The 18646-nt window shown below is 47.3% G+C and overlaps 1 protein-coding gene across 1 annotated transcript in view; it reads left to right on the top strand.

The window, feature by feature from the left end:
* Positions 1-800: 800 nt before the first annotated feature.
* LOC119376062 (peroxisomal carnitine O-octanoyltransferase-like) overlaps positions 801-18646 on the top strand; it is a gene marked incomplete at its 3' end in the record, with an annotated part of 35834 nt that continues 17988 nt past the window's right edge. Inside the window, exons 1-5 of the mRNA XM_037646042.2 lie at positions 801-920; positions 1496-1671; positions 1736-1992; positions 9622-9746; positions 14349-14527. Of these exons, the coding sequence (XP_037501970.2) occupies positions 801-920; positions 1496-1671; positions 1736-1992; positions 9622-9746; positions 14349-14527 (857 nt within the window). The remainder of the gene's footprint in view (positions 921-1495; positions 1672-1735; positions 1993-9621; positions 9747-14348; positions 14528-18646) is intronic.

The raw sequence follows: 18646 nt of genomic DNA on the forward strand, positions 1-18646 counted from the left end.
GTTGACCACGTCGCTGTCTCAGCGGACCTTTGGTCGAGCTTTCACAGGTGTGTCTTATACCGCAGCGGTTCTTCACTTGAGCATTATACTGCCCGGTTGTTATACTGTTTGGCATATTGCCCGGTGTCTATATTTATTTGTTTACTAATTTTTGCAGGAGCTTCATTGGCATTGTTGCCTTGTGGTTGGATCCTAGCACTCTCGAGAGGAAAACTGCCGCGCTGGCGTTCAGACGTGTCATCGGTCACGCAACGTATGATAAGCTGGCAGAAGTGCTGTCTTCGGTATTTGCAGAATACGGGATCCAGGGTAAGGTAACCTCCGTGGTAACCGACAATGGATCAAACTTCGTTAAAGCGTTCAGGTAAATCTCCAAAACTAAATAATGATAACGGAAACGTTTAGCCACTTCTAGTGCTGGTTGCATAATTAATGTTTCTTTTTTTTTTCTGCCCTTCAGGGTGTTTGGCGAAAGTGAGACAAACGAAACAGACGATGAAAGTGAAATGCGACCAGCGGACCTGACAGGCATTTTGAATACACCGGACGGGTCTGAATGTGTGCTTCCGCCGCACATTAGATGCGCAGCTCACACGCTGAACTTGGTCGCAACCTCGGATTCTGCTGCAGCTGAACTTGACGCACAATATTCGAGAGTCGCGAAATCTGTTTTTAAGAAGTGTTCGGCACTGTGGAGCAAGCAGGGTCAATCGAACATCTCAGCTGACTTAATCAAGAGTCACTGTGGAGTCTACCTGAGACGGCCAGTACCAACGAGGTGGAATTCACTTCATGACGCCATGGAGCATCTGCTTAAGCTGCACAACGAAGGGAAGGACATCGAGCGACTGTTCTGCATCTTGAAACTGCCGGTCCTACACCGGCCTGCGGAATACAAATTTATGGAAGAGTACTGCAGTGTAAGTGCCCATCTCCTATTGGTGAATGTATGCTGATAATCGGTGAGGTATAAAAGCTGTGAGCTACAAGCACGCCAATGTTTCCAAAAAAAACCTAGTTACGCTATTCGGTGCAGGTGTGATGCAGGCCAGAATTTTTTTTCGGAAGGGGGGGGGGGGGGTCTGGCCTCTCCTTGCCTATGTGCCTGGTGTGATGGCTTCAGCGCCAGCTGTGCGTTTAGCCCCGGTTTGACACGCGCGCGCATCGGGGCAACAAAAAGCCTTCATATCTTTATACAAAATGGGTTATATTGCCCTTGGAAGATTGTCTTCCCAGCAATGGATATGTGCTTAGGAGTTAAGCTGAATTGAAGAAAATTGGCGTAAACTTTGTTTTTATAAGCTGACTTTTCCTCTTGTTTGCAGTAACACCTACTCAAAAAAAAAAGAAAATGCGACACCAACGAGGTTTAAGCTCCCGCAGGTGGTTGGTTATAAATTATATGCGTTCCTCTCATCGACGTTCAAATCAGTTTAGAGTGCCTCATTTTCTTCATTATGAATTAAAAAAGTGCAAAATTTGATATCATTCACAGGTGATGAAGCCACTCTCTTGTGCGCTGGACGTACTGCAGCGACAGGAACACATGTTCATCGGTTACCTGCTTCCAACCCTGGCCGTCCTGGAGAAACGAATTAAATACGAGGCTATGAAGGGACTGTCATATTGTGGCCCTCTAGCTAGTGCTGTTCTCGACGGGATTGAGAAGAGGTAAGCGATGTCTGCATCAGAGTTTGAATAGGTTCGTTTTCTAATAATTTGTTCGGGATTGCAGGTTTGGACACCTCAGAGGAAAGCGCGAGCTGGTTATCGCCAGCTGCTTAATACCAAAGTTTAAGCTGTCATGGATTCCCGACAGTTCTATGCGAGACCAGGCGACCATGAACGTAAGAACAGAACTGGCTGCAGTGACCCAACCAGCCAGGGCAGATGTCGCCGCCTCGTCGGCGCCTGAAGATTTCTTCTCGTTCGGGCTCCAAACCCTCCCAGCCGAGACACAGGATGAGCTGTCGAGGTACCTGCTGGTACCAGGTGACTACCCGCTGTCTCAAATGAAAAACTTTGAGGGACTGAAGGAACTTTTCCTCAAATACAACACGCCAGTACCCTCAAGCGCTTCAGTCGAACGCCTATTCAACATTGCCAACGAAGTGCTTACGAAAAAACGGGTCCGTCTGTCGGACAACAACATCGAAATTCAACTGCTCCTGAGTTCCAACAAGAAACTTTTTTAAGTTCAAATATGTATTCTCGATCTTTCTTTTCGCGCTCATACCGTACAACGTTCATTAAATGCCAGTGTATTGTTTATTTCGATGTAATTTCTAGTGCAATAAATTATTTTATATTGATGCTTGTGAGTTACTTTCTATTTGCACTTCAGAATTTGAAGGCTGCTTCAAATTGATTCAGCATTTGAAGATTGATGTGGAAACTTTCATGCGCGTTGCACTTGTAATAGACGAGCGCCAAAGCTGCAGTTAGACATGTCGGAAGTTTATGCGGTGCTACATCAAAAATATTCGTCTTGGAGCGCATTTTCATCTTCAGATATTATGCCGATGTTCGAATTCGCATAGTATGCACAATTCGATGTAATATTAAATTGCTAGCTTTACTGCACCCCTGGATTGTCCGAAACTATATTTGATAAAAAAAAGTAAAATGTAACGTTAATGTAACGAAACGTTCCAATTTTCGAATTGTAACTGGAACGCGTTCCTTTCGCGTTAAGGGAACTTGTAACGGGAACTCGTTTCAAAATTGGGAAGGAACGAGGAACGAGCTTTCGTTCCTGTTTTAGAGGAACGTGTACAACACTGGTTAGGAAGGAGGCGGCGTTTCACCTTCCCCTTTTGGGGGCGGAGGTGAAGATGGAAATTTTCATTGGACTGTCCTGGCCTCTATTGTTTTTTCCTACAGGGAACCCTGGGAAGGCCAGGACATAAAATGCGAGCGCCGAGGCGCTCCCGACGAGCTCTCACAAGTTCTCTCAAGCTCTCACGAGCTCCGAGAGCTTCCATGATGCTAACCCCATCATGTAGCAACACGCTACCTGTAAATAAACGTTACTGTTAACAGCTCCGGACTCCTCTCCTCGACATCTCCCCGAGACTCTGGCTGGCTCCGGTCCTCTGGGCAGAACCCCGACTACATCACCAGGAACGGCGAGAACAGGCATTGGTCATTTAAATGCGTGTGCGTTAACAAAAACCGACATCGGCAGCGTTGACCCGACGAATGCGAAGAATAAAAATTAGTATCGTAGCAGGAACCGAACCCAAGCATTCTGCACGGCAGTCAGGTATTCTACCACAGAGCCACGCCATGTCCAGAAACTGCTTTGGAAAAACACCCTATGCAGGCGTAATGTCGGTGGAACGTCAATTGTGGTTGTGGTGCTGGCTATGTAATTTTATAACAAAGCAATAAACACTACATATATATGTGCTCCTACGATACAAGCGTCACGTCAGATTAAAGTCTGTGGTTCTAGTGTTAGCTCCGCTTTTATAGCAGTCTAATAAACATTACATTTGTATCCCTGTGATTCAGCAAGCTATATTCAAGCGTTGCTCGACCGTGGAGGAATACGTTAACGAAAGTTACGTATGATATTCGCATCATCGCATGGTAAAGGGCACTTCGTTTCGATAACACTGTCGACGTATGTGATCTAACTTCAGTTCTGACGTTACATCAGACCATAAGTTACCCTTAAAACGCCAGTGTGTTCGACGTGCCTGGTGAGCCAACGACGTCCATACAACTACTTGCAAAAACACGTCGATCCACCTCGTGACGCCAAAGCCAAAATATGCAGCATATAACTACTCGCTGACTGCTTCGCATAAAACCGATTCCCACAATGCATGGGATCTGCCGAAATTTTTTTAGTATATGAAAATAATATGACTAGTCCATAGTGGCGGATATCATGCACCAAGGTATCATTCATAGGTGTCCACGTTGGACTCCTATGAATACGAGTGAATTAATCTAGTGAGTATTCAATCTAGCAGTATGGGAAGGAAGGGAACATTTTATCGATACTAATATTGATCCTGCAGGCCAACTTCGATGATATTGTTCAACTGCACAACCAAAGCTACACGTGTGACAGTCACATGTGTATGTGACACGCACATGTCATGTGACATCGTCAAATGTTTTCACTGTCTTCGCTTTCTCTTGGTCCCCAATTATGTCGAGGCCTCAGCGCTCCCACATTGTGATGTCCGGGCGGCCTTCCCTAGAACAATGCTCACACATACCACACCAGTTGCGAAACTCGGTTCCGAAACCCGGCTATGCCCATGGACGAACTTGCGGAGGATTGCAAGCCGACGTGCCACCTGGGGGCGATGACAGTAAACACGCCGCATCACCATGGTAACTGCGTCCTCGCTGCTTTTGCGCAATTTGCCGCAACAAGAATGAAAAGTACTTAAAAAAAAAGAAAAAGTTGTTAAGTTTTATACACGCAGTATTATCTGCAACATGTAACCCGCACGCGTAAAAACACTGCTCGCTTCATAAATGTGTCCAGGGGCGTAGCCAAGGGGGGGTGTTGGGGGGGTTCAAACCCCCCTCCCCCCGAAATTTTTCAGTTTTGCTTGGATATATATATACATGCACACGTACAAACACACACACGAACATACATAATGTATGGTTGAACACCCCCCCCCCCCCGAAAAAAATCACAGCATATCCACGGAGTGAATGATGATGAGTGGGCGAAGCTGCGGAGGTTCATCGGTAAACCGTGAATCTTCCGTGAATTCTGCCCAGTACATCATCACCGACGTGAGATCGGGCGCGTTTATACTAAAGGTTCGATGAGTTATGACGACTTGCAGCTCACTTTAATTTTACATGTACGCTGTGAATTTTCATTGTTTAGAAAACCATTGCTTTAGAAAACATCTGGCGTCTTTCGTTAAGCAGCTGGCGTCTTTTCGTTTTGCTTTAGAAACATCTGGCGTTCTTTCGTTTTGCTTTTACAAAATATCTGGCGTCTTTCGTTGGTTTATTTCATCAATCAACGGCGTTTTGAACAAAATTTTTATCGTTTAATCGCGCACAGGAGAAATCTCACCAGGCACTACCTTGGAGGTAAACAATGGCTGCTAATGGGAATGAGAGACAGAAGAAGTCGGCTTTTAGCTAACACTTACACTTCTACTTCTCCTAACGTTTCCTACTGGAACATGCCAATGGCTGCTAATGGGGAATGAGAGACAGAAGAATTCGGCTTTTAGTTAACGCGCACGCTGCGTATTTTTTATTGTTCAACAACGCACAGGAAAAATCTCCCACCGGCACCACCTTGGAGGTCAAAGCGTAAGACTTGTTACGGACTACGACGACTACTACTACTACTACGACGACGACTACGAGGGACGAACGGGTGCCGCCTTAAGGAGCTTCGCCCCTAAAATGCCGTTGTAGGCGTAGTGGGCATTGTGTTTACGTGACGTGATTTGCGTAAACGCATGTGAGCACAATATAAACGCACATCTTCGATACGAACTAGTGTTTAATCAAAAGCGTTGCAAGGTGGACAATGCGGCAGCGACGAGCCGACTGACGTAACTTGCGCACGGCTGCTGGGATTCCAACGCACGTGCTTGGCGCGTAAACTCAAACGATTGGCCAAGGTCACAGATGTGCTGGCTGCATTCAAGTCCACTGACCGTGTTCGCCGCGCAGGAAACACTCGGCGGCGTCGACGTGGACTCTGAACTTTCAACGCGTTGCCTCGATGGTGCTGCTATTCCATTTATTAGCTCGTTTTCTCTCCACCATATGGCGCCACAATCAATCACCGCGATTTCAGCCAATGGCGTGACCGTATTTTGACACATGGCGGGGATTTCGCAACTCGTACGATTGAACTCTGGCGAACACTGTTGACTTTGGAGGCACCATCGGATTAGACCCTCTGAAGGTGCCTCCATTTTGCGAGTAAACGTCCGCAGCGTAGGCAGCAAAAGCTCGCGCTCGGCATATTGCACTTCGCGTCAAAGATACGAGGCAAGGGATGAAGAAAAGAAGGGTTAATTTCTAAGGGCTCGTTTTCTTTGTTATACACAACATTAATGAGCACTAACAGACAATAATGCCAAGGAAAGTATAGGGGATATTTTTAGTAGTAAATGTAAGGTAAATGTGAAGAAAGAAAAGTGGACGAAAAGATAGCTTGCCGCGGGCAGGGACCGAACCTGCGACCTTCGAATAACGCGTCCGATGCTCTACCAACTGAGCTACCGCGGCGGCCATCCCTCCGTCCACTTTATAGGGTATATATGTACATTTAAACTTGGGAGCGTCAGTCCGCGCCGCCAGTAGCCATGACGGCGAGTGTGGAACACTCTTTTTCGCCTGTTGGCGTCACGTAGCACGTGAACTTATTACGAGCTGGCAGCTGACCAATAATCCCTCGCATACCACCTGAAAGCATCAAGTCTGCCAGAACGAGACCCTTGCTATTCCACTTTTCTTTCTTCACATTTACCTTACATTTACTACTAAAAATATCCCCTATACTTTCCTTGGCATTATTGTCTGTTAGTGCTCATTAATGTTGTGTATAACAAAGAAAACGAGCCCTTAGAAATTGACACTTCTTTTCTTCGTTCATAGCAAGGGTCTCGTTCTGGCAGACTTGATGCTTTCAGGTGGTATGCGAGGGATTATTGGTCAGCTGCCAGCTCGTAATAAGTTCACGTGCTACGTGACGCCAACAGGCGAAAAAGAGTGTTCCACACTCGTCGTCATGGCTACTGGCGGCGCTGACTGACGCTCCCACGTTTAAATGTACATATATACCCTATAAAGTGGACGGAGGGATGGCCGCCGCGGTAGCTCGGTTGGTAGAGCATCGGACGCGTTATTCGAAGGTCGCAGGTTCGGTTCCTGCCCGCGGCAAGCTATCTTTTCGTCCACTTTTCTTTCTTCACATTTACCTTACATTTACTACTAAAGATATCCCCTATACTTTCATTGGCATTATTGTCTGTTAGTGCTCATTAAGGCAAGGGATGGTTGTTTTGGCAGCGTGGTCGTGCGCAAACGTGGCCAGGTTTCGGGACATCAGCAATTCTTACAGCTTATGACTGGGATCCCAGGATTTCTTCGTGTCCGTCGCCGTCGACAGAAAATCATTCCACGAATAGAGGCGAAAAGTGAGATTACGCGTGCCAGAATAAATTATTTGGCTCAGTTCTTTTAAAAGGACACTAAAGAGAAAAATTGTTTTTCTCATGTTAGTAAATTACTATTTCACAATTCCAAAATTACCACGCTTGCCGCTAGAAGACGCTTGGTAAGCGAGAAAACGCGCAAGAAAGTGCGGGTAGCGACGCGAACTTGAAATTCCCGCATCAAACGTCGTGACGTCATAGATATTGACGGCATGTACTAGCTGCTACGTAGTTCCTAATCAGTAAAAATGAAGTACATTGTCTTCTGAGGGGCGATATACTTAACACACTAATTTTCAGGAAATTTTGTTGAGCCACTGTCGACAAGATACTAAAACTCACTTTGTAATCCGTGATGTCAAGTGTGGCGATTTCGGCGCGAAACATAAAAATGAAACTTTGACCTTGATTTTCTCCTCCATTAATAAACCTATGATGGTGAAACCAACGACGTTAGTTCTCAGACAAATATCAATCTAAACCGATTCATTGTTTCACTTTTGTGTCCTTTTAAGTGCTTGGTTAATTACGAAATAAAAAGCTGCATATTCGAGATGAAAGCGCTAACATTGCCTTGATATTGTTAACGTTATCTCTGGAGAAATCAGCCATGACATTTTAGGTTTCATGTTATAAACAGCAACACATAGATGAACTATTGACAGTATATGTAATCAGTGTGCCGTGTGAAGAGCCTGCCTGCAGCTGATTTCATATTTGCGTTGTGAAAACGTTAGGGAAGGGCCACGCCTGGTTAGAACCACGGTGTAGCTAGGACTCCCGAAGGACGACGTGAGCGCGATAGCACAGTGCATTGAATTGTCTCGCTGTCAGTAATTTCATGTAGTGCATTGCTCAATCTGTCAAGGACACGTCACACTGGTCTCTCGAATCAGGTTATATTTTCTGGCCAACCACCTTCACAGCGTGGATTGGAGCCCATGTTTTAAAATTGCGTGGCAGGATTCTGCGTAGCCACGTTGAGCAAGCGTTCCTCTCGTTTTCTCTCGCTTCTTTTTTCTTTTTGGTGACTCCTGCGGTCGCCTGCCCTTCCCCGAAGTTTTCACCGCTCTTCCTATTTCTTCTATCTCTCTTCATTCCCATCTGCCTTCCCACACAGTACGGTTGAAGTGCCCTCCGCGATGAGAGGCTGTTACTACTCTGTTCTGTGCAACGTAATGGAACCAACAGACAGTGAAGTCAAGGAATGTATAGGGGCATTATTTGTATTCCTTAACTGTAGTGTAGTAAATATGATATGAATGCAAAGAAAAAAAGTGGACGAAAAGACAACTTGCCGCTGGTAGGGACCAAACCTACAACCTTCGCATAACGCGTCCGATGCTGCACCAATTTAGTAACAGCAGCGGTTGTCCTCCCGTTCGTTTTCTTGTGTATTTTTGTACACGTATACCTGGGAACGTTAGCTAGCGCCGTCCGTAGCCATGAGAGCGAGTGTGGAACACTCTTCTTTGCCAGTTATTTGAAGTTTGTAGGTTCGGTCTCTACCAGCAGCAAGTTGTCTTTTCGTCCACTTTAACTTTTTTTTACATCTATATCATAATTAGCACAATACAGTTAAAAGACGACAAACAATGCCCCTATACTTTTCTTGGCTTCGTTGTCTATTGGTTTCATTAGGTTGCACATAACAAAGAAAACGAGCCCTTGATCAATTCCCCCTTCTTTCGTTACTACACTGTGCATTTTCTCTTCCCCACACTCGCCTTGTCACAAGGATCCCATTCTTTCTCTGTACCACTGGCCCACCCTCTATAGTGGTTTGAGGCTAGAAAAGTAGTCTGTAGGGATCCCGGTGCAGCGTCGTGCGGGCAAGTGCGTGGAATAAACAATGAAGAGAGCTGAAAGGAGATGAGTACCCACAGTACCATCTACTCGAGATGAGCACCCAAACCACCGAGCTCCAGGTCTGAGTACCTCTCTCCCCATTAGAAAAACGGTGGGTGCTCCCCGACGGCACTGCGAGTCGAACCGAGTACCTCCCGCTTTGGGGATGAACGCTCCCCAACACTTCACCACCGCACTGGTTCTTCGCTCGCTCTCTCACCCGATTGCTCACTCATCCACGCACATGGATCACTCATGCACTCACGCAATCGCTCGCTCACTCATACATTCATCCATTCACGCAATCACTCATTGACGCTTCCTGTATTGCGCATTACCACGGCTTGTTAGGCGAGTAAGGGTGTTCTCTGATTTCCTTGCTTGAAAGGCTTCAGATTAAAAGGTTCTGGAAATCTCCGACACACCTTTTCAACAACACATCATCCTCAATACTTGTGTCAAATATTGCATATGATTGCACCTCATTTTTTTTCTTTCGTCTGTCTTCATATTTTCAAGTTGCCATGACTAGGGCACTCTGTAGTAAGAAATGTTCGTCTCCACTAGCTCTCACCAAACGTTGCTCCTTTTTTTTCTTTTGCAGTCCGCGCGGTTGCTTCGGACGAAGAGTATGTTCTCACTGAGGGCATCGCCACCGATTTCGAGAATGGCGTCGGCGCTGAGCTCCACAAGATGCTACTGCAAAGGGCGCAGCATTCCAATAACTGGGTGAGTGGCCTCTCAACTAGTACACTGGCTGTTTTCCCGAACTGGTATTAAGCGGTTGCACTGCCTATGACCCTACCGTCGAGTGGGCTGAAGATCCTATAAAAGAGCACGAAGGAAACACAGCGCTTGTGTTTGTGTCATTTTATGCGTGCGTGAATTTGTCCTTTTGTGCGCGGCTTCATCAAATATCATGGCTCATCAACTAGCCCATCAGTACATATTAAGAAAAAAAAAACGAGGATGCATTGCGGAACAAAAACTTTGCCATAGTTGAACGCAGGTAAACCAAGTTTGTCGAGTGATAGCTCGGTTTCACCTGCTTTGGGAAAGGACGAAAGCGTTCGTCTGCAGAGGTTCAATTGTATCGCATGCTTTGATTTAGGCAAGGACGACGAGAAGTCTACGCGCTTCGACTACACGCCTTGACAATAAGGGAGCCAACGCGTTGTACCATAACACAACACGCAGAAGCTGCTCGGCGCTCTCGGTGCGAACGTGCAGTGAACTATAGTCGGATACAACTTTAGAAGGCAGAAGATGCTCCGCCCAGACGACCGAAGCGCGGCAGCCGATCGCCTCCGCGACTAAAGAAATAGCCCCGCTCATGCACGCGCGGATGTTCTGTGAAGGCGGAGCCACAGGCCGTCCCGCTCATGACGCCATGTCCTTATTTTTTTTCCCAATATTTATTTTTGTCCTCTCTCTAGTTTTCTGCCACCAATACTCTAACCGTCTCTTACTTATTTCAATCGCGGGTGTGTTCAGCTTTCCATTGTCTCTAAAACCCAAGGCGTCATGTAGGCTCGTGCCCAAACGTACACCTGGGTGGATGTCTCCACATTCAATCAGAACATGCTCCGCCGTTTCCTGATCTTCCCCGCAGCACGTGCATTGTTATTCTTCTTTACTGAATCTCGCTTTATAACTACCCGTTCTAAGGCAACCCGATCTCGCTTCAAACAGTAAAGCGCTTCCCATTGAATTGTCGTAAAATGCCTCCCTCCTTATTTCATTTTTGCCCTTTCTGTAGTTACTCAAAGCCGGTTTTTTCTCCATAGCTGCCATCCAGTAAATCTTCTCCGCCTCTCTGACTTTTCGCTTAACGCTCTTTGTTGACATACTGCTTACACTACCAGCCGTATACTTACTAGTGAGCCTCCTAGTTCTTTTTCTCCACTGTGTGTCCACGCTCTTCCTATACAAGTAACGGAACACATTCTCTGCCCATCTACTCTCCTTCATATTCCTTAGCCTTTCTTCGAACCTTATTTTGCTCTGAGCCTCCCTCGCCTCAAAACCTGTCCATCCCATATCGCCCTTTACAGCCTCATTTGTCGTCTTTCCGTGAGCACCCAACGCGAGGCGTCCCACAGTCCTTTGATTTATATCCATTCCCGATTGCACCTCTGCCCTCATGCACACCACTGAGTTCCCAAAAGTAAGCCCCGGAACCATTACACCTTTCCACAGACCTCGAAGCACCTCGTACCTATTGTATCCCCACAATGCTCTGTGCTTCATTATTGCAGCATTCCTCTTTCCTTTTGCTGCTGAGGCTTTTTCCTGTACCTCCATGTACCTGTCACCCTCATTTATCCATACTCCGAGGCATAGGTCGGCAAAAATTTTGGAACTCACTCAGACTCACTCAAGAAATGTATTTTGCTGTGAGAGCTCACTCGGACTCAGATTCACCGAAATTTTCCTCAACCGAACTCACTTGGACTCAAACTCACCAACATTTTGCTCAGCCAGACTCACTCAGACTCAGACTCACGGCTTGACCTGAGCCTGAGTGAGTCGACTCATGAGTCCGCTGGCAATAAGTGGGCTATTCCGATCATGGTGTAAATGCTCTTGAATGCCAATATCTCAAATATTGGATGCTCTACGATACGCCTTTGGGTCTCTTACCTTCATATACTTGATTTCAGGGGTTTCAATCCAGTAAGGATGTTTTTTATGAAATATGCGACTCACACAATATATTTCTATTAAGAAATTCCTGTGAAAGAGTTTGGAGGTCATAGCATCTCCTACCCCCCCCCCCCTCTACTCACGCCTCTGATCAATAAACATTGAGGTGGTGCATGAACGCTAGTGCGTAGAGGTGTGTGGGAATAGATCTGAGTATAAACGTATGCCGATATAAGGCTGATAATAATGCAGATAGCTGATTGGATAGGATCATAGGTCGGCAATTAAAGGTGGCGCTCACTCAGACTCACTCATGAAATATATTTTGCGTTTAGGGCTGACTCGGACTCAGACTCATGCAAATTTTCTTCAACCGGACTCACTAGGGCTCACACTCACCAAAATATTACTCACCCAGACTCACTCAGACTCAGACTCACAGCTCGATCTGAGTGTGAGTGAGTGTGAGTGAGTCGACTCATGAGTGAATTTGCCGACCTATACTCCGAGGTACTTGTATTCGCTCACCCTCGGTATTTCTTGGCCCTGTATTGACACCGCCTGATCACAAGGGTCATTGAATACCATCAATCCACATTTTGTTACACTAAATCCTAGTCCTAGAGCTTCCCCTTCCCTTCCGCATATATCCGCCAGCTGCTGTATATCCTCTCGACTGTCAGCAAACAAGACAATATCGTCAGCATAAAATAATCCTGGAAGCTTCTGCTCAATCATCACGCCGCCCTGTTTGTGTGACAGATTAAAGCCAAAGTTGCTACCTTCTAGCGCTTTTTCCATATTCACCATGTACAGCACGAATAACAGCGGGGACAAAGGACATCCCTGTCTCAGCCCCTTGCTAATCTCAACGTTCCCTTTGCTACTCATTCCTTCCCATTCTATGCAAACTGTATTTTCTCGGTATATCTCCCTCGAAAGCTGTATACAGTCGTCGCCTATGCCCATTCCTTTCAATATATCCCACAAAATTTCCTGATTAACGTTGTCGTACGCCCCAGTGATGTCTAGAAAAGCCATGTACAAGGGCCTATTTTCTATTTTAGATATTTCTATATCTATAGATATTTCTATAACTATAGGATGCAGCCAGCGCCTTGTGGCGGTAGCGGTACTCAATACTGACTTTGGGACGCCGTTCGTTTTCGCGAATGCGCCGCCATAGTGTTTCGCTGAAGCTCATTGGCTGGCGTTGACCTTGGTTGACCTTGGAGGTCAGAAGCATGCAACGAGACGTTTTCTAGATTTGTACCGGGAGTAGTAGAGCTACTACTCTAAAATGCGAAGCCAAAGGAAGTTGGGACATCACGCGATCTTGTAAGCAGTGGTAAACGCTTAATGTTTTAGGACACCATAGCAAGCGTATCTTAGCGCGCGTTTTCCTGCATAACAATGCGTGCGCGAGCAGTGTGAAACTGTCGCACTTACACCCCGCAACTAAGGCGATAAATGTGTACGTTACGATGCGCACTAACTTATTGGTGTCGAAAATTGCACCATCTCCCGCTAAAGGGGACCATGAGGCGATGCGAAGCCGGAGCACTTGCACGATCGCGTTCCGTTGGCGTTCGTTGGGCATGCTACCGACCTCGCGTCGTGGAAAGCGAAGAGGGACGCTACGCGCGTCGTATCTTCCATCTAGCCTGGCCGTTAATTCTCACAGGGCGAGCGGGGAACGCAGTCGACAGGCGGGCGAGAGGGGGCAGCGTAGAAGAGGAGAGAGAAGGGGAGGGGACGCGCGTGCGCTCGAGCTCATCGCGGCGTTGCGCAGGAGAGAATTTCGGCATGTCTAGCCCGCGTTTCAGAGGAAGAGTGGAAAGGGGGAGGGGAGAGGGAAAATGGAGAGGGAAAGTGGGGAGGGGAAGGGGCGAGGGAAAGGGGGAGGGAAAGTGGAGAGGGGAAGGGGGAGGGAAAGTGGAGAGGGGAAGGTGAGAGGGAAGGTGGAGAGGGGAAGGGGAGAGGGTGAGTAGAGAGGAGGTGTGTGGAGAGGGTTTGCGCATGCGCAGTAAGGGTGGTCACGCCGCACACCACCACCACCACCACCACCACCACCACCGGATTGAGCTCCGCCTTAAGATACTTCGCATCTAATACACAGAACGGCCAGCGATGTACCGGAGCAAGTGTTCGTCAACGAGAACCTACCGAGAACCTACCGGAAAAGAATGAAAAGGAGGTCTATGATTCATGGAGAGCGGAATTTCGAAGGCTGAATGCGTGATGCTGTGCTCCCTCCTTGTTTATTTCCTCCTGCCATGTTAAAGAAAGACTCACATCGCTTTTAATGCATCGCTCATCTGTCAAAAATGTGATAGCAGTTTGCTTTTTTTTTTACGTCAGAGATAATAAAAGCGCGTCTCGACCTGCTGAAACGCCCGATCAGCCTAATTCTGAATCCCTGTCTGCCTTTTCCGATTATTTAACTACGCTGAACTAGTTATGAAGTGCCTCGGAAACGCCTTAGCGTGTTGCGGCACTTAATTGTTTCAGAATTTGTGCGCTACCGGCGGTTCGTCGCTTACAATATCGTTATGCCCAGTGTCTTTCCTGTCTCTCACAGACACCGTGACCCTATACACCTGATAATTGAAATAGTAGTAAACGCTGTTTTCAGGCTGGGTTAATTGTCTGATCATACAACCGGCATCCTCGCTATAAATGCAGCTGGAGAAATGGTGGGAGGACGTGGCGTACCTGTCTCAGCGTCAGCCGCTGCTGCCCAACTCCCACATGGCCGGCACGTTCGCGCTCTTCGAGGACGCCTTCCAGTTCCAGGGCGGCCGCAGCCTGTGGGCGGCGCGGAACATCACCTACTACCTCGACTTCTGGACCCTGCTCAGGCAGTGAGTTGCATGGAGCCATGAAAAAGCGCGGAGGAAATAAACTCTCTCTTTTTGAGTATCCGAGGAACGATTATAAGGAAAATGAACGCACAATGAAAGGCAGTTAGCCGTTGGTGGAAGCCGAACCAGCAACCTACGCGTAACGGTTACGATTGTATTAAATAAGGTAAAAACAACTTCGGTGGCTTTCCCCCGCCCCCTTTCAGGGATACTAGTGTGCGTGTATGCGTGAGCGCGATGTTAGCTTAGCTATATATTAGCCACTGCCCCTAAGCGACGTTGCCACTCACTGGTGCTGCGTAAGGTCTCCTGTCGGAAATTAAATCCTTCTGTGCAAACGCAACACCTAGTTGCGAGTCAGCGCCGGTCCCGTTGTTTCTTTCGTCTCTCTCTCTCTCTAAATATATATATATATATATATATATATATATATATATATATATATATATATATATATATATATATATTTGTGTGTGTGTGTGTGTGTAGGCTGCTGTGGGCGCAATTGTTGCATACCAGGGAATAACGTGATGTTATCCTTGTGTGTATGCGTCCACTAAGTCACGTGTTTACCGCCAGTAAAAGACTGAGACAAAGAAAGGAGACGCCGTTCTTGTCGTTGTTCGTGTTTTATTTCTTTTGTCTCCTTTAATTAGCCGTAAACATGTGACGTCTCATGCATAGGCGTGCCCACCGGAGGGGGGTCGCAGGGGTGGGGGGGGGCAAAGTCTGCCCCATACTTTCACTTAGTTAGGAGGGGGGGCACTGCGACGAACCTTCGTCCCCCCCTCCACCCTTGATTGGGGAACCCTGCGCACGCCTATGGTTTCATGCCGAGATTCACTGCATGAAATTGGAGAGCCCTTATGAATGTAACAATACGTAAAGTGTTTCACATACCGAACTACGTCTGGTAGAACGTCATCTGCAACTTCCATCCAACTCGTCAACTTGAAATATAGGTAGGCAGGGTGTTTTCTCTTTTGCATCAGGTATGTATGCCGTCATATTTAGGGTGGACTGCTTTCATTGCTTATTCTTTAGTCGCGATGTTTTACGTCATGCGTAGCTTCGAATGGGTGGATATCTGCTTTCCATCATTATTGCCATCATCATCAGCCGGACTGCACCCATTGCAAGGTGTTATCCCAAAAAATCTTGGTACCCTCATCTTCCCACCTAACTTTCTGTCGCTCCTTGCCACGCTTGCCTTCTATTGGCTGTGTTCTCAAAGTGTGTGCTTAACAACAAATGGATGGCGTTCTCACAGTTCACTTTTCATGAGTGTAGTTCGTGTAGCAAGATTTCGACATGAGTTCACGTTCTCTAAATGTGACAAAACCAAACTAACATTTGAATGTTCTTTGTCAGTTTAGCACATGCGTACCCGCTTCGTGATTCTGCGAATGGAGGTGCAAGAAATGTAGTCGTAGCAAGTTCCATGCTATAAAATTGGGGGACCCTTAAGCTTTGCCTTAAGCTTTGCACGCACGCACGCACGCACGCACGCACGCACACGCACGCACACGCACGCAGCGCGCGCACGCACGCACGCACGCGCACGCGCACACACACACACACACACACACACACACACACACACACACACACACACACACACACACACACACATTTTCTCTTTCTCTCTCGCCTTCCCAAACGTGGAGACCTATACTGTGCCGCAACGAAAGACAAAGTGCTAACACCCTCCGGCTCCTATCTTTATTTGCATCTACCTCGAAATTTCGCTTACGGCCAAAGACGCCGCCGCCGCCGCCGACACCGGGATTTCTGCGAAACGAGCTTTTAGCGCTTTCGCGTTAACACAGCAAAGTGGCCTCACAAGCGGTTGCAAACGTGTTTGTATACGGCCGGCTGCTTCGACGTCTCCTCGTTCGCTTGCCAATTAACAACGCGTCGATCCTTGTTTACGGCGTTAGATAGCGCCAGCGACAGGACGCCTGGCGCGTTCTTCGACGGCATTCCGTGCTTCTTGGCTTCTTGTACGGGCGTGCAGCGAACCAGTGAAGTGTGTGTGTGTGTGTGTGTGTGTGTGTGTGTGTGTGTGTGTGTGGGTGGGTGGGTGGGTGGGTGGGTGGGTGTGTGTACACACCCACACACACACACACCGCCAGCTTACTATGTACATACTACCGCGCGCCGTGGTAGCTAAGCGGCTATGATGCTGTGCTACTAATGCGCGAGGACGCGGGTTGGATTCGCGGCCACATTTCGATGAGGGCGATATGTAAATCCACCAATTTTCTTAAATTTAAGTGCATGTTAAATAATTTTCTGGGCGACAAAAACGAATGGAGTCTTCCATTACGGCCTTCCTCATAACCATATCGTGACTTTGGCACGTAAGACCACAGAATGTTAAACACGTGTTTTTCGGCTAGATGCACTTTAAATAATTAGCAGTCGATTACGCGTTTGTTTTCTGCTGCCTTTAGACTGTGCCGTTTCGTAGCAGCAATCTCTGGCTGTTTATTCCGCGGCCACCTGGTTGTCCGTGCAACGGCGACAAAGGCTTCCTTCGGCCGCATGGGAGTAAACGGCCGCTCTGCTTTGGCGGAAAGAATGCAGCCAGCGTACGCAGTGCACGCACCGTCCTTGATGGCGGAGAATGATAATGGAAAGCAGGGACAAGGGCCGCCCCGTTGCGTCATCCAAGGCTTCAGTTATACGACGGCGGAAAGGCTGCGTCGATATTGCCGATAACAGCGCCACCTTGATGATGTCGTGGTGTTTGCTTCACGAAACGCAAGCTGGCAAGGTTGAGGTCGACATCGCGTCCTTATGGTTGCGCAGTCCCTTGATATTTGTTTTCTTGCTCGTGTGATATCGCTCCGATGTGCACGCCAGCAGTTTATTTTTTTTTTAGCCTTCTTGCTCCGAGACCGCGAAGTGTCTTATCTCAGGACACGCCGACTACGTTGATTAGATTTAGAACGTACGCTGAAAGCGGCCTCTTTCTTCCCTATAGGCTGCACATGCGGCGTGTATAATTGCCTGCTTCAGTTACGAGTTTAATTAGGTAACGTCAATTAGCCTCTACCTGATCAGTAGGGCATGTCGGTGGAGAAGGTGAAGAGCACAGCGTGAACTAACCTATAACGGAGTTTTAAACAAACATATAGCAACAACCTATATGTGGTCGTCCTGCAGATATCCCTGTGGTGGAAAAAAAAGGAACAAAATTATTAAGCCTCGCGAAACTAAGAAAAATCGGCCGCGTATCTGCGTGCTTCGTTGCAAATGTCGTCGAAAGACGATAGTCTTCTGCCCGCCGTACTACATGAGTCCTCCTCCTCTGTGTTGAATCGCCGCATCTGGCTCGTAGCGTCGCATTTGCAGCGCAGCGCAAAAAACACTAGCATTTTCAGTGCAGCCTAAGAAACACTAGGGTCTTTAGAATACGTATCTATGTATTTTCTAGTAAAGGAACACATCACCTGATACTTGCGTATTGATGTTGCGCCTCAGATATGCGTAACATTTGCTTTTTGATCGGCAATCTTCACAAGTATGAACGGCGCTACCTGTTCAAGATGGCTGGGCGTTCAGCAAGTCGTTAAACTTTGGCCGGGGGGCTGAATCTGGTGACAGACAGACAAACAGAAAGAGAGACAGACTGACCAAAATTTCTGCGTTTAAGTTCCCAAAGAAAGACTATCGTCTTCAAAAAAGTCACAACGGATCCGCACCGTTATTACGCCAATGACGTCAGTGCTCCCAAAGTGAACATCGTCAATCAGGCCTATCTTATCGCACTGCACACGAACGGCCGCGCTCTTTTCGCGACGCCGCGTCAGCAGCTTTCGGCGCTCATGTGCGGTTCTTATCAAACAACAGAATGCTTGTCTTTAACTTACGTGCGTAAAATTGCGAGTTATGCCGCTATAGCGTTGCTGGCCTGCTGCTCATTGCGCGGCCCAGAATAACAGAACTCCGCAGTGGAGTCGGGGTGTTAATAAACCTGCCCATTGTTAATTTCGTACGTATATAGTTGCCATATAGTTGTACGAAGGTTGGACAGAGCTTTGAACACACCGTCAGCTAACATTACTAAGATATGGGAAGATATGGGAAGAAGGCCTTCCCATTTCTCACATA

This window comes from Rhipicephalus sanguineus, unplaced genomic scaffold (assembly GCF_013339695.2).
Source record: "Rhipicephalus sanguineus isolate Rsan-2018 unplaced genomic scaffold, BIME_Rsan_1.4 Seq1077, whole genome shotgun sequence".
Taxonomy (NCBI): domain Eukaryota; kingdom Metazoa; phylum Arthropoda; class Arachnida; order Ixodida; family Ixodidae; genus Rhipicephalus; species Rhipicephalus sanguineus.